General features: G+C 46.7%; 1 protein-coding gene across 4 annotated transcripts in view; it reads right to left on the bottom strand.

Annotated features, from left to right (window-relative positions):
• Positions 1 to 15,437, bottom strand: part of LOC119383616 (regulating synaptic membrane exocytosis protein 2) — a 242,646-nt gene that overhangs the window by 32,392 nt on the left and 194,817 nt on the right. For 3 of the 4 annotated variants that reach the window (XM_037651873.2, XM_049412593.1, XM_049412592.1), the window contains exon 6: positions 10,618 to 10,865. In XM_037651873.2, coding sequence (XP_037507801.1) covers positions 10,618 to 10,865 — 248 coding nt within the window. Of the gene's footprint in view, positions 1 to 10,617; positions 10,866 to 12,531; positions 12,606 to 15,437 lie in introns of all 4 variants that reach the window. The other variant, XM_037651874.2, reaches the window with a different exon arrangement.

Here is a 15,437-nt window from a genome sequence, read left to right on the forward strand (position 1 = left end):
TTTTTTTTTATACAGGGCCGCCATTCGGCCTTTGTAATTGCGTGTGCGCGAGCAAAGGCAGACGCTACTGAATTGCACGCTCTGGAGAGAGGAAAACAATGAGCGCTCCGAGCGGTGGCCTATTGAGAGCTGTGTGCGGATGCGTGAGGAAAATAAGAATTACCGGAGGAAGGTGAAAAAAAAAAAAACAGGAGTGGAAAAACTGGCCTGATCATTTAGCCCTGGCAGGCTGTATCCTTAGGCGCAATAAACCTCGCGAATGAGCCTCGGACCAACTGACGAACAAATAATTGCTTTTTTTTATTTTATCGTCTCTTTACTTTCCCCACGGAGGCATACACGAGATGGAAGTACACTTCAGCGAGTGGTTTTGCTAATTAATGTCGGTAGTTTAGCTCTTTCGACAGCAGGCACACATTAGGAGAGAAAGCAGCCTGCGCTGCGAAGTTGTCGGCGGTGTTAACGGAGGGTGCACTGTTACATTGTTCACAATCTTGTCATCTTGTGCGATAGTGAAATGTTACGCCCACGTAGAAGTTGATAAGACAATTACTTTATAGACACCGCTTTGTTGTAATCGCTTCAGTGACAAAAAAAGAAAAAAAAACATTACGTGGATTCAGTAGGCTTTATGCTGTGATTCAAGAGGAGTCAAAACAGTTTTACGTTGTTTCATTAGCGAGGCTTCTTAACACGTTGCTTGTGACCTCTCAAACATAGCCGCAACCAGCGGTCTTCTTCGCAGCGCGACCAATCGTTCAGGCGTTGTCTGCGCAAAATAATGTATAACGAAACCAAACAAAGGAAATAAAAACCACCAGAAAAACAGTTTTATTTTCTTTGTTTCAGACACCGCGACCTACCTGACATAAAAAGTATGTCAGGTAGGTCGCGTATGCAACACTATACCAGTCGGGCCATTAGTAATTCACCATGTCATTGAAGATTGAAAACGACTCGCTCAGCGCCATTTGGCTGGACTTGGTACTGGAGCCACTGTACACCGTACGCGGCAGTAGCAATACCATCTAGTTTACCACCGCAGAGTACTTGACCAGAAGACATATTATATCTATAAAATTCACAAAGTAAAGTTCGTAGCAGTGAGGCGCAGGATTTTACCGCGCTCGAGATTGTGATCGTTACGTTTTTCCAAAGTGCTGCAAAACCATAACAAGCTCATTTCAACTTCTTTTCAGCAGTGAGGACGAAAATACGGTCCTACGGTTTTTGTCACTCCCGCTTACGACGCCTTCATCCCACGTGACCAAAAGACGCAGACGATTATCCACAACCATCACATTGCAATGAAATGTGTTGAAGCTTCTAACACATTGTAGATCATTGGACAGTTTCCGTGGCCTCGAAGCTTGCTAAGCGAAGCTTGGAGCTCAGAAAACTGTCACTCTATCAAAGAACAGCAAAAACGCTATCGACAACGTAGCACACGTACACATGGCAGAAGGGATATGCAGAGCCTCGACATTTGCATTTCGTGGCATTACGACGGGTAAAGTTTGAGCATGCTTCAAGCTGCTGCTACTGCGCTGACGAGCAGTAATACCGTGCAGTCCATGCGTGTACACAGTGCCGCCATGCAGACACGTTGCGCGGTTCGCGCAGGGCTAAAATACTAGCAAGCTCGTGCTGCGTGGCAGGGGAATCGAGCAACAGGCATGCATAGACAGGTAATAAAAAAATTATTATTACTGCACGTAACTGTAGCACAACTGTATAATACGCATCGGCTTAAGATGATGGTTTAGTGTCACGCAGCGTATAATTAGCGCCGCTTATTTTGGTCAGCTAGCGGAGTACCGTGTAAATGAAATCGAATACACTGACCCTCGAAGGTCGGCAGATGTATAGCACATATATTTGCGTTGCATACGCGTGCGCATAGGTATCGAAATGTTTCGGGTTCTGACGCAGATAACAAAGTAAAAACGCCACCTCAATTATATTTTTAATTTTCGTTTAGCTCGTTCGCAGGAACAGTTGTCTTACGAACCTATTTGACCGGCAGTATAGTGCGCATCCCCGTAAACTATGGTTAATGAGATAAAGGTTTGATTAGGTTAGCCGCTCTAAGAAAATGTAGTTTTTCAAAGTTGCCTGTGTAAAAGAGAGTCTGTTAGTGTTTATCAGAATAATCGAACATGAAAGATAGCACACTTTAGAGTGGTAACAACATGGACCGTATTTTTTTTTTGTCTAGTTCCCGATGAGATTAGTCGAATGTCAAAGGCAGCATGGAGAGTGTTTTTGACGTATTTTCCGACGCGCGCTGCGCTCCGTGAAGAGTGCGTAGTAGGAGGTGAAAGATAGCGCTGCCTAATGTGGCAACCAGATTACACCGCATCTTTCGAAGTATTTCAGGTGTGGCCCGCGCCGCGCTACGCCAAAGCTACAACTATGAGCTTGCTTGCGTTCTCCGCATTTGCTTGCGTTCTCCGCAAATCACAGTAGGTGCGCTAACCTTAGCTGCGGTTGCGGCATGAGAATATCGTGCGCCATCGTCACGTCGACGGTGATAATGTCAAGTACCTCACGTGGCTGGCATTGTTACGAGTGATTGCGTCTGTTTCAGTTCCGTAGTGGGTTCATTCTCCCACAGCAATTTCTCTCCACCTTGGTGCGGACTGTAACATCCTCGTCACGTTGACAGTGCATGCCTTGGTCGTTTGTTTGCATACATTTTTTTTTCATGAGTTATAGGTACAATGAAGTTTGGTACGTAGTACAGGTTATACGCTGATTTAATGATAGTTAGTGCGTGAATTCGTAACTTAGCACTCTGTGACCTGTGGAGCTTACACATATCACGGAGGCTTAGCGACTACAGGCGTGGTGCTACTAAGCATGACGTTGCGGTTTAGATTCCCGGCCATGGTGGTCGCACTTAGAAGGGAGGTCAAATGCAACGAGGCCTCGTAGTCAGATATAGGCGCACGCTAAAGAACCTCACGTAGTGAAAAATGTATCCGGAGTTCCCTCACTACGGAGCGCCTCATAATCGTGGCTCGCGCGTAAAACGAAATCAGTTAAATGTTTGATCGTGGTACCCCTTTCACAACTCGCTTCTCGTTCTGCAGGGTTCCCCGTACGTGCAACGCTCGTGTGCTTCGTTCGGCTGGTTTAGCAATAAACGAGTGACCCTTTTTTTTAAATTTTTATTATGTGGTTCTTTAAAATCTTTCTTTTATTTGAATTCGCGTGTTCGAATGAAAAAAAAAGAAAAAAAAAAAAGAACGGGCGAGATCATTCCCCGTCGCTGAGACAAAGGCCACAGCCACGCACTTTGGAGAAAAGAATCGACTCGTCATAAAATATTGAACGGGCCGTCCCTGCCTTCTTCGTCTTTCCTTCTTCTTTTTTTGTCCTCTTCGGCCTCCCCCGCTTCCTTTTTTTCTCCTAAAATGGTATCGTGTGCACTAATGCCCTCATTTGGCGCATCTAGCGAAAATAAGAAGATGGAGACAAAAAAAAAAGAAATAAAAGGAACAGAGTGTGTATAAATGTAGTTGTTGAGCAAGTGCGTGAGTGAGAGAGTAAGAGAGGGCGCTGAACAAAGCGCAGGCCTCGGCGGTGTGCAGCGCACGTCGATAGTGTGGCTAAGTATAGACGGACTCGAAGCGGTGGCGCGCAGCTAGCGCCGGTGGTGTACGGCCTAGCAGTTTCGAAATAGCCGCGCTGTGTGGCTGCTGCTGGGAAAATGGGTGGTCGCAGTTAAGATGAGAGGAGGAAGGAATGTGCGCGGTGCAGAAACGCGCGGTGGGAGAACAGCCTCAATATTTTAGCCGAGAGTGAGGTGTTGCAACGAGTTTGTGTGCCCGCGTGGTATCAATTTTTTTTTTTTTTTACTCTCGAAGGGACGAGCACAGGTGCGGACGTGGTTCTTCTGCGCAAATTTGTACCCGCCGCGGTGACCTAGTGGTTATGGTGTTCGAGAGCTGACCCGAGGGTCGCGGGATCGAATCCCGGCCGCGGCGACCGCATATCGACGGAGGCAAAATGCTAGAGGCCCATGCGCTTAGATTTAGGTGCTGCGCACTCTGAGTACTAAGAGTACTCAGATGACTTATTGATGTTACTGTCATGAGCGTAATAAAACTCATTGCGGCTAAAGTGCTTTGTAGTGAAGTACCAAAGCGGTGGTCCTACCAGAACTTGAAGGTATTTAAGTGGAGCGCAAGCCACACGTTAGGCGGGGCTTATTGCGCTAATCTAACGAGAGCTAGGACTAGCAAGTGTCTACTCTAGTCAACTAGGCTAGTTTTACCTAACGTAACCTAACCTAAGTGGGTTTTATCAATCTAACAATATGATGGCAATAAGTGTGTTTTCCTCCCTTTGTTGTCTTCGCACAGTTGTTACATTGTCATGAGCGCTCCCTCTTTCTCTGTCTCTCTCTCCGATACAATGATAATATGAACGAACGGACAACGGACACGCGTTCACATAGATATTCTACGCCACGTCGCCTCGAACTGCCGTAGTGCCCGAAAGCTTTCTGAACATTGCTGTCGAATTCGTATCCAATATAAAGACGGAAAAGGTTTCACAGTATTGCAGAGACTTATTTTTAGGCTGAAGAGTGCGCACTACACTATCGTAACAGCGAACTAAAGAAAGACCACGATGTCGAGCTTATGCAATAACAGCGCAAAAAAGAAAAAAGAAAGAAATGGCGTAGAAATTGGTGGTGAGTGCTACGCAGGTGAACAGTACAAAAATGCATACACAAGTGGTGCTGTTGATGCTTTCTACATTCTCCATCTTAAGAAATCATCGTCTAAATAAAGGCGGCAGTGTATGTTAACAGAAACCACTGTGACCTGTAGAATGTAAACGGAAGTGAAAATTACGCCTAACTACGCGAGAAAAAACAATGTTCCCTGAATTCCGCTGGCTCGATATCCTACAAGAGCGAAGCCATGTCGCACAATTTTGAAGCGACGAACGAGTTTCTTAAGCGAACAACTCGCACCGCTTACCAAAGCCAATGCGCGGCGAACTAAGACTGGTTTTTCTCTCCGATTCTCCGGCCAACTTCGAGTAAAACTTTCTTCCCGACGAATTTACTACGCGCGACCTTGAACAATTTGGAAGGCTTAACGCAAAGCCGAAGGACGCGTACGTTATTAGTCACAACACGAGCAGAGACCCGATGCATAATGTGTCATTGGCTGCAGTCACTCAATAGAACAAACAGGCAAAATATGGAAAGACGTGATTCGTTTGAAGGTCACGGATGAAAGCTGCGGCCGAGCCCTTCTCGACGTATACTCTTCGACGGTGTGGCGTCGCTCATAAGCTGTACTAAGTCAAGCCGTTCTAACACAGCGCGAAAGCCGTGAGCGTAAATATAGAACCGAAATAACCTTCGAGCTTCGGTTATGTATGTAAGACAGTGGGTAGATAATCCCTATTGCGATAATCTCTATGCGAAGGACAGTGGTTATGCGCGATTCTATATATATATATATATATATATATATATATATATATATATATATATATATATATATATATATATATATATATATATATATATATATATATATATATATATATATATATATATATATATATATACGCGTACCTCTTGTTAAAAAACTTACTCTAATAGCGTGTTGCGGTAAACTTGGAACACCATCCGTTAATTAAAGCCTCGGGTATTTTTAACGGTAAAGAAATGAACAGGCTTTAATCTACAATGTCGCCTATTCCTTACCTAGAGGTTCGCGTTTCGTAAGTGCGCCTGCCATTGCGATCCCCGGTCAAAGGGACCGAGCGTATTGCGAGATTTCGCGAGTGTTCAACTATAATTATCGCTATAATTATCGCTATAGCGGCGTTGCCGAATGTTCCGAAAATAACTACGTCGTTGCATATAAAGTGCGAATATATACAGGGAACGCTGGCTCAAAGGGGGCCTCCAGGTAAATGTCACTCCGACAAGCGTGTAACGCGTGATATGTAAGCACGTTGCCGCATAAATGGGCGACGCTTAGATTTAGCCGTTCTTGCGCAACGCTACGATTGTTGGGCGTGTGTGTTGCAAATATGTGCGGCGAGTCACAACCGCAGTAAGGAGGCTGGTAGAGAATCTGCGAGTCGATTGAAGAGAGTAGCGACAGTGAGGAAAGAGTCAGAGTTTGTTCAGTGTACGAAAAAGAATACCTGCCTTGAAGCTGCGGCTTGATTGAGCGAGAAAATCTGTGTATAACGCTTTTCGACAACGAGTAACTTTTCGGATTTGTTTTTTTGTTTTTTTTTTGCGATGCGTTGCTAGTAGTCGAGTTGGGGCTAAATCTCGAAATAGCGCAAGAGTGAACTATCTACTGCAGTGCGACAATTCGCACAGATTGCTGTAGGAAGTAATGAAAGAAGCAAAAAAAAAAAAAACGAAACAAAAGAAAGGAGAAGAGAAGGTGAGCTACCTATGTGTGTACTTAAGTGAAGCGTGTCACAGACCGAGTGTTAGAAAATCGCCGTGAGAAATGCCAGCTGCGTATTGCGTTAAGTAAACGAAAACTAATGACAATCTGGTTGTTGAGATACGAACGCGCGGGAGAGCTGTGCCTTCCTCATTTACGTTGTTTCTTGATATGCGCACAAGTATACTAAGTGCGTACACGCGCCTATGATATTTACTTCGATACCTGAGATTGTGTGATGGATAATTTTAATTTTAATGCAGTTTCAGTCAGCCAGCCAGGGTCGGCGCCAGGATTTTTTTACTGGGGGGGGGGGGGGGGCGCCCACGACAAGTGAGTTCCTTCAGGGGGGCAGGGAGGCTGGGAATATATGCATTGTGTTATAACTATGCTTGCTCTTGGGGGGAGGCAAAGGGGGGACCGGCGGAACTTGTGGGGGGGAGGGGGGCTCCAGCCCCCCGTACCCCCCACTGGCGCCGCCCCTGCAGCCAGCCCAAACGGCAAGCGGGCTAATCGAAGCTCCGCTTTAAGCGCTAAAGTTTCCTCTCTTCCTCTCTCGCTCTCTCCGAGCATGTGTGTGCGTGTGTGCGCGTGTGTATGTGTGCTACCAACTACGTAAGCACCTCTACATGGTAAGAGAAAGCGTCTCTCTTCGCGCTTCTATTGCGCACGTTTTTTCGCAAAGCTTAGTTGTCGTACAGAAAAGCACGCTTGCCGGTACGAGTGGCTAATTGAAGAAGCGCTGCTATAGGCGATGAAGTCTCTCTCGCCGCAGTGCATCGGGTATTCGACTGTTGTGCATGACTGTGCCATTTTATGGAGTTTTGTGGACGTGTGACAGTATTTACTCGCATCCTCTCTTCGGCATCAACCAAACATGGTTGTTATGAGTATACCACGCCATAGCCCTTGCTCGGAACAAACAAAAAATCTATTAACGAAGCTAAAGAAGCAGGATCGTGCACATATGAAGGAAAACACGGATAGTATCTCAGAGTAATAGAACTGAGGCGTTTGTACTGCCTGGTTAACTTACAGTCTGCACACCTTGCCCTCTTTAATATAGTTATGAGTTTATCTGAAAAGCTTGACGAGGTTTTCCGCACGTCAAAGAATTTAGGTAAGACGAAGGTTACAAAGAAAGCCCAAGTTAATTTTAACGTCGCAAGTAGGGGTATCAGGTCTCAAGAAAAAAAAATATTCTGGGTTTTAAAATCAGCTCTAACGGTGTTCTCGCGGTTTGAGTGCGACAGCTGCGAAGCGTCTACTATGCCTGTGCTCATTTTCTACTGTCACATGCGGGGATTGCTCTAAAGAGGCACCATGCTTTTCTTCTAAAGCTACCCACTATGTCCAGTAATCGTTAATCTACGACACACGAGGAGATATTTTTGCGCCAATTCCAACGGTAACACAAAGTGGGTAAGTTTTCGCAAATGCTCAAAAGCAAACAGCCTAAAGAAATTAGGCCAAAACCATTTCAGATGATTGTCAATTTGCATGCGAGGATAGTTCATATTAACTGACAATAGCCAGCACTAGCAATAAATTAGACGTCACATGCAAGGCTAGCCAACGTATGCGAATAGTAAGCCTACCATAGCCAACATTAACCATCATTTACCCATATTTATCCAAAATAGGGAGTTTTAGCTTGAACGTATACTGCTTTACGTTACAGTGTTACCGCATTACGTTTACCGTGTTACAGGAACTCGAGTTTTAGTAAAGTGTTTAGCTACCCAAACGTAAACCTTTACGTACGTACGTAAACGTTTACGTTCACGCAAACCACGAAATGGTGATGATAACTTCATTTAAATTACATTTAATTTAGATAACATTGAATTACCGTTGCGGCAAAATCATAAAAGAGGTATTCAGCGTTTGCAGTATCCCGGTATACACAAAGGGGTGTGGCAATACCTCGTTACCGGACGATGGTGTCGACATATTGTGACGCTTCGCGCAACCACAGTTATGGACACGTTTGTTTTCGCCTAGTGTTTTTGAGGGAAAAAATGATTAAAAAGGCAACTCATTCGTAATTATGCCGCTGCAAGGCATTTAGATTGGAAGTAGACTGCCCGATGTTTCCGCAATAACAATTTTGTGCTTGCCTGGTTCACTCTGGCCCCTCTAGATGGCGCCACCTATCCAGCCTGTCAGAGGCCTTAGGCCTCTCACGTTTACGGATTCGGTATTCTAGGTCGCTCTAGCCTCGGTAATCCGGCTGAAACAAGGTGATTGTAAGTGGCGCTCGCACTTCGGCTTATTTTGACTCGGCGGCTGGAGTCTCCGCAAAGTGGATATCGCGAGTAGCCACGAACGAAGGTGGATTTGCGAGATAGGGCCGTAAACGTAAAACCTAACAGGCGAGTAGTTTACGTTCCGTAAACCTTTACGTTCCGTAAATGTTCGCGCATGCGCACAGTCCATCCGGTGTCCGGTAACACGGTAACGTAAAGAAGTATACGTACAAGCTAAAAGTCCCTAATAAGTCAGCATTAACCACCAATTAGCTCACATTGGCCATTGCTAACCAGTGCTGCTAGTATGCAAGTTAATACGGTAGTCCAGGACGGCACCGCTCACCGTTCACAAAAAGCGGGGGGAGAGGGGAGTAGGGTGTACATTAAGATATGCTGTCACAAACATAAAATAAACAGCACTTCCTGCGAGAAGAAACACGCCACCGCGTTCCGTTTCTTCTCACTTAGTGCTCTCATTCGCACTGTTTGCTTTTGAACAGTCGTAACAGCTACGCAAGAAGCTATGGGAACACAAAGAGAACCTAGTCAATCTAATCGGTTGCAAACGTCATACTCTCATCATCCATTCTGCAGCTAGCGATATCAGACACCCACACGCTTGTGGCGTAAAAAGAAAAGGAATACGGAATGTGATTGTGTCGTCTGATGGTCGGTAAGTGTGACAAAAGAAAGTAAAGAAAATAGTGGAGCTGACACATATCGGAGAGGTGCAACGGGTCGGAAAACCAATATCGTTACTGCTGCAAAGGATGAGACGTTGGAGAAATCAAATGAAGATCGGTCCCAAAATTATCGCGAAACAATGTTTGCTGCCCGTAAACACCATCTCTTTTTCATGGTCTAAACAAGCACTGAGCATTCGGAACTTCGTGTGCACCTCGTGTCGTCGCTTAATGCACCACGGCCCAGCGAGAGCAACGAATAACAACGAAAACCCGGTCACGATGTGTTCAGTGTCACAGGATTGGTCGAAAGAGCCATTCGGCTCCTTCCGACTTTTTATTGCGATAGCAATTATAGGTACAGTCCAGGCGAATTTTCGCCATCGCCGTCGACGTGAGGTTCCGTATAAATTCTAATTGATAACATAGCCTCGCACGTCGAATGCTCTATGTGCATGTGAAAGCGCACAATGGCAGTTGACAATCGCGGCTCAAGTGGAGAGCAAACGCGTCGGCTGCCTTTCGTTGCGCGAAATGCCCATGGGGGTGACAGCTGCGGGCTGCGTTATTCGGGCAGGAACTGCGCACTTTCATCGGCCGGGCGCGGTCGCGCGCGCGCGCCCTATCTTGACAGGGATTAGCAGACAGCTCACACCTTTGTACGTCCCGTGTTCTCACCACTCAGTTCGCGTTGAAGCGATAGACAACACGAAGGTCACTTCGCTCGCTGCAGTGACTGCATTTCCTCACGCCAGCGCTTTGCGGAGGTGCGCCAGATCGGATGCTAAATGAGTTAGCTGCTAGCCTTACTTCGTATAATATTCCAATTTCTTGTTACCACATTTATTGTTTCGCCCTTGTGGGCTTTTTTCTCTATCTTTGTTTTCATGACGTGGTTGCAACTCCGGTGGCAAGTCAGCTCGACTGTTTTCTCAGAGTATCCAGTTAATGGGTGTGCGTACGCCTATGTGTGTTTGTACGGGTGTGTGTGGTTGTGAGTGAGTGAGTGAGTGAGTGAGTGAGTGAGTGAGTGAGTGAGTGAGTGAGTGAGTGAGTGAGTGAGTGAGTGAGTGAGTGTCTCTGCTTGCGTGTGTGTTTGCGAGTGTGTGTGTGTGTGTGTGTGTGTGTGTGTGTGGTGTGTGTGTGTGTGTGTGTGTGTGTGTGTATGCGTGTGTGTGTGTGTGTGTGTGTGTGTGTGAGCGACTGAGATGGGGCTCGTATGTGTGTGCGTGTGTGTACCTTGAGGCACAAGTCCTCGTTCAGCGTCGCACTACTGCTGGTGTCAATGCCCGAGTCCTTGGTGAGCGCGTCCCTGCAGCCTCCGTGGTCCCGATTGAAGCGCACCGTTTTCTTTCGGCACGTGTCGACGGAGCCGCTGCCCGCGCTACAGCCGCCGCCCTTGGGAGTAGTCGCCGTGGCGTATGCGTAAGGCACGCTCGCCGCCACGCCCCCGACGGGGGGCACGCGCGGCGCATACGCGCAGTCACCTGCAGCCCGGGCATGAACATTGTTACATACGAAGGAAAAACGAGACGAGTGTTCCGGACGAGTACCGCAACCGTAGCTCCGGCTGTCGGTATGCACATCCTTACGATAACTACTGTTAATACCTTGAGCATTAACTTGGTCGAAGAGCACATTTTTGCAGAAAAGGAAGCATAAATGTTGAAGGGTGCAGTCTTGTCACCTGCAGGTCAGCAGCACAGCTCTGCAAACTTTGGGAGTCAGAGCGGGCTCGAAGTGCTAGCAATTTTGCGAGTAGAGACATTTGGGTTAGCTGGCATGATACGGTTACGACTAGATGGCTTACGTGACGTGAACAGTAAAGAACGAAGTAGCTGACCATGTTCGTAGTTTTTTCGCGTCCGCGTCGCTTAGTATCTACTGTCCCAATACCTAAGTGAACAATCGTTAGGGTTATGCGTTACAACGCTACAAGTATGAGCTATGAGGGAGCTCAGTGAACGCGGAAGACAAAGAAGCGAGATCGAGTGAAGAAGAAAAAAAAACACTCGCAGTGTCCAGCTGCTTGGCTGTTTGTAGCAACCAGTGGAATGTTACGCAGTTGCTTTTACGACGCCGTGATATCGCAGGTTGTGGAACTCGGCACTGAGCGATGAAGAGTTCCGTCGAATATATTTACATCGCGTCTAAGTGTGGCTTGTGGAGTGTAACTTGCGCACATTCTCGTGCGCATACAAGCACGTATACCCCGTTTTACTAGCAGCAGTCGTTAGCGTTCCATTGAAGCATTCACAAAACAGAAACAATGAACCGTGCATGTTACGGGGCTTTTGCTTTTTTAAAAAGTTTGCTAAAAACTCACGCTTGAAGACGCCATTGAGATGAAGGGCGCGGTTGAGAGACAGGGAAAAAAAATCTAATCGTAGTTGATTGGCCAAAGATAATTTCCTGGTTATAAGCCGCGTGTTGGTAACATCTCAACGTTTCGCTGACTAACCAGAATCGGCCGTTATCTGAGCAACTGTGAAAAGCTGTTTGTAATATGATGACGCCGAATGTCCTGTCCATTTTTTCACCCGTCATAAATATCTGTAGGCGTTAGAACAAAGCATACAGGAAGAAAAGATCGGGGGCAGAGCACACAATGTCTGAGGGTTCAGAGGAAAACGTGCTTCGCTTGCATGACATACATACCCACCGGATAGAGACACGCATACACAACAAAAGAGGCATCGCCAAAGATAGACGCACACAGTGATAAAGAGTGTGAGATGGAGAGGGAGGAGAAGGAGGGGTAATACGACGGCAACTGCGACACACAAACGAGCCGTAACACGTTACGTGTTACGGGAGGCGTAAACAAAAGGAAAGAAACGTAAGAAGAGTGTGACGCTTTCTTTTTTTTTTTTGTAAGAGCGGGCGCCACAGAGAGTGAGTGAGGTACATACACACACAATAGGGAGACTTAAAGAAGTAAGAAGACGATGACGAAAGGCAAGGCGATAAGTGTGCGAGCCACGCAGCACGGTACAAGAGCACGTATTGGAGGAACAGGGGGCTGAGCGGGACAATGCAAAAGGGGGCGAATGATGCCGATTACTGCAAGGCGAGAGAACACGAAGACGAAGAAAAAAAAAGAGCGTGAAATAGACACATAGACTCTGGTCCGGCCGGGAAGAAATGGCTCACCGAAAGGAATTTTTTCATTTTGGCATCGAGTATTTCCTGCTGCTTCCACGTGCGATTGAATACGTCCGCCTCTCCTGTGAGGAGCAGCACGAGGCAGCATTGCGTTGGTCGGGGTGAGAAGGAAAGAAAAGGAATAGGGAGGAAACAACAACAGCGGAAGTTCCGCGGTCAGCATCAAAACCGTTTAGCTACGAGATCAGAGTTTTGCCCCCAACTCCCTCCTTTTAGTTCATCCGTGAGCAGTGACGACGCTACACATCTGCTCACAGAGACCTAAGTGAGTAGCTGCTGCCGCGGAAAATGAGCTGCTCTGTCGTGGTGCATACGCTCGGTAAGCATCGAGAAAATCAGAAAAGAAAAGGTCGTAGCACCGCTTCTCTCGAAGTTGCATTACTGAGCAATGGGAACGCACGCATAGCGTAATGCCGGGTAACCAGTGGCATTGCCCGTTTAGGCGGCGTCTGCTCGCCGATTCCGCTCGGAGAACATCTGGTGCCACCGTCAGCGAAAAGGCCAGATACCAGTTTCTGGACTCTCTTTGCCCTAAATGTAACCGTACATGTGGGAGCCATTGTTAACACCACACTTCTTTTTCAACAGAAATTGTATTACGACTTTCCAGACAGAAACACCGCTTCTTCGTTTGTTTATTTGCTGTTGTGTCATGAGAGCGCGTGCACTTAGGCTTAACAGCTTGAAGCACAGTGCAATTTTAGGTGTTCGCGTTTGAGGTACATTCTAACTTCATTTTTATATCATTGATGTGATATAAGGAGATTTCGGCGCACAAATAGGGCGCCGGCTATCTCGACTAACTGTTGAAGATCGACCATGCAAGATATAGGGCTCACAATCATATGTCTAACAACTTACAATAACACAAGGAACACCAGGACTTTCACTTTTCAGTTTAAGTACATCTTCTTTCTTTCTTTTTTTTGTGGTTACGTTACTGACACACATTCGGACTCACTTTCATGGTTCAGCCTTTAGACGCACTGCTTCTACGATAATAAGACACCAGGTTTTCCTCTTGATGTCCGTCCATGCTACAAACCGACAATATATTTTTATATTTTCTGCTTTTATGTCGGAACCGCTAGAAAAACGCAGTGAAAAGAGGGAAAGGGCGTAGAGCTAGTCCTCGTAAAATACTTTTAGTACGCGGACCATCATCGTCAGGCACTGCTTTACCGCTTCTTCCCAGCAGTGCATAAACGACATGTAGGAACACATCTTCTCAGGTTCGTATACCTGTATAGGTATTTCTCTAAAAAAATATATGTTCTCTTGTTGACTTCCTACACTCTTACGAAAATTTACTCATCTTGTCGGCAAACTACCGTCTCACAGCCGCGGGCGCTGTTAATGACGTCACGGCTGGGCACTACCATGGAGTTTCGTAATAGCCCACCAGAGGTAAATCTGGCGCTGGTGTCTATGAAGGCTGCAACGCATAGCGATTCAGACAGCATGGCAATGATGGGTAGTAGAAGGATTTGCCTAAGCTTCGTTCTTTCGGCTCCGTGTGGTTTCTTTATTTTTTTTTTTATTTTTAAAATAAAAAAGAACTGATAATTATTAAAAACGTTCAGCAGTCCCACTTCACCACACCAACACCAATTCAAATCAGTACACGAGGTCCACAACATGCCATTCGTATATGCGAAACAAAAGCCAAAACCAACGATAAACAAAGCCACAAGTCCGTTCGAAGCCACGCACGAAGACTAAGCGAATCCGTGTACTACCCATTATTTCTATGGTGGCTGAACGATCGCAGCGCCACAGTTCCCTCTAGTAAATATTGTAGGAAACTTTATGGACGCACGTTAATGCACTTAGCTGGGCCAGTTGGTACTGACTTAGTGAATCCGTAATACTAGCAACACACACTACATACTACACTGTTGTACTGTTTCGTTATGTGTAGTCGGTAGTGTGTGTTCGCTAGTACGCCAGTATTGCGGATTCACTATGGGCACTAGCTTTCAGAGGACATCACTGGAGGCCGCCACGTCACTACAACAGGCCACTCAACGGCACATAATACCCAACCGACCCGTCTCACCAATCTATTCTCTCTTTTACGCAAGCTTCTCAACTATACTCCGCACTGCAGCGCACATTTTTTCGCAGTTCATTTCACGCTCTCATTCCTGTTAGCATCCCTCGTTGTGGCCTTGTCCCTGGAGGAAGCGTGAAAACGTAAAAAGCGAGAAAGAGAGCAAACGTAATACACTGCCTCCGCTTCCTTTTATCGTCGTCTCGCCAAGTATGGCGCGTACGCGGCGTTCGTGTACACACGCGCGCCGAAGTTACCGCGCATCGTCGCCGGCGGAAAAAAAAAAAAAAAACAGAAAGAAACGAGCTGGGGGAAAACGGCCGCATTGCTCAACTCTCGCTCGGAACGCCAGCCGAGCGCCACGATGCTGCGCACTATTACGCGCCAAAAAACGCTGTGCATTTTTGGAGCCCCAGCCGAACATGTTTACGCGCATTTTATTTACATTTTTCCGCTTTCTCTTTCATCAAAAAAAGAGAAAGAAACAGGAAAGAAGGAAAGATACGAATACAGCTAGCGAGGACCGTCCATCTGGAAGAAAAAGAGAAGGAGGACACGGCCGAGAGAGAGAGAGAGAGAAAGAGAGGGGCAAAGAAGGAAGCTCCACGCCGGGAGGGAAACCCATAAAACTACAGAAAACATCAGCGGCGGTATACTGGCAGGGATGTAGCAGCGTCGGCGGCGGCAATGGTTGAAACAAAGGGTGCTACGGGAAGAACGGGATGCAGCGCGGGAAAGGAAAGAGGGAGAAGAGAGTGGGAGAGAGAGAGAGAGGGAGCGGGTCAGGCTCGTTTTCGACGACGACGGCGGCGCAAGCGGCGGCTGCCGCCCTTGATGCCAG

The sequence above is a fragment of the Rhipicephalus sanguineus genome, chromosome 2 (assembly GCF_013339695.2).
Source record: "Rhipicephalus sanguineus isolate Rsan-2018 chromosome 2, BIME_Rsan_1.4, whole genome shotgun sequence".
Taxonomy (NCBI): Eukaryota; Metazoa; Arthropoda; class Arachnida; order Ixodida; family Ixodidae; genus Rhipicephalus; species Rhipicephalus sanguineus.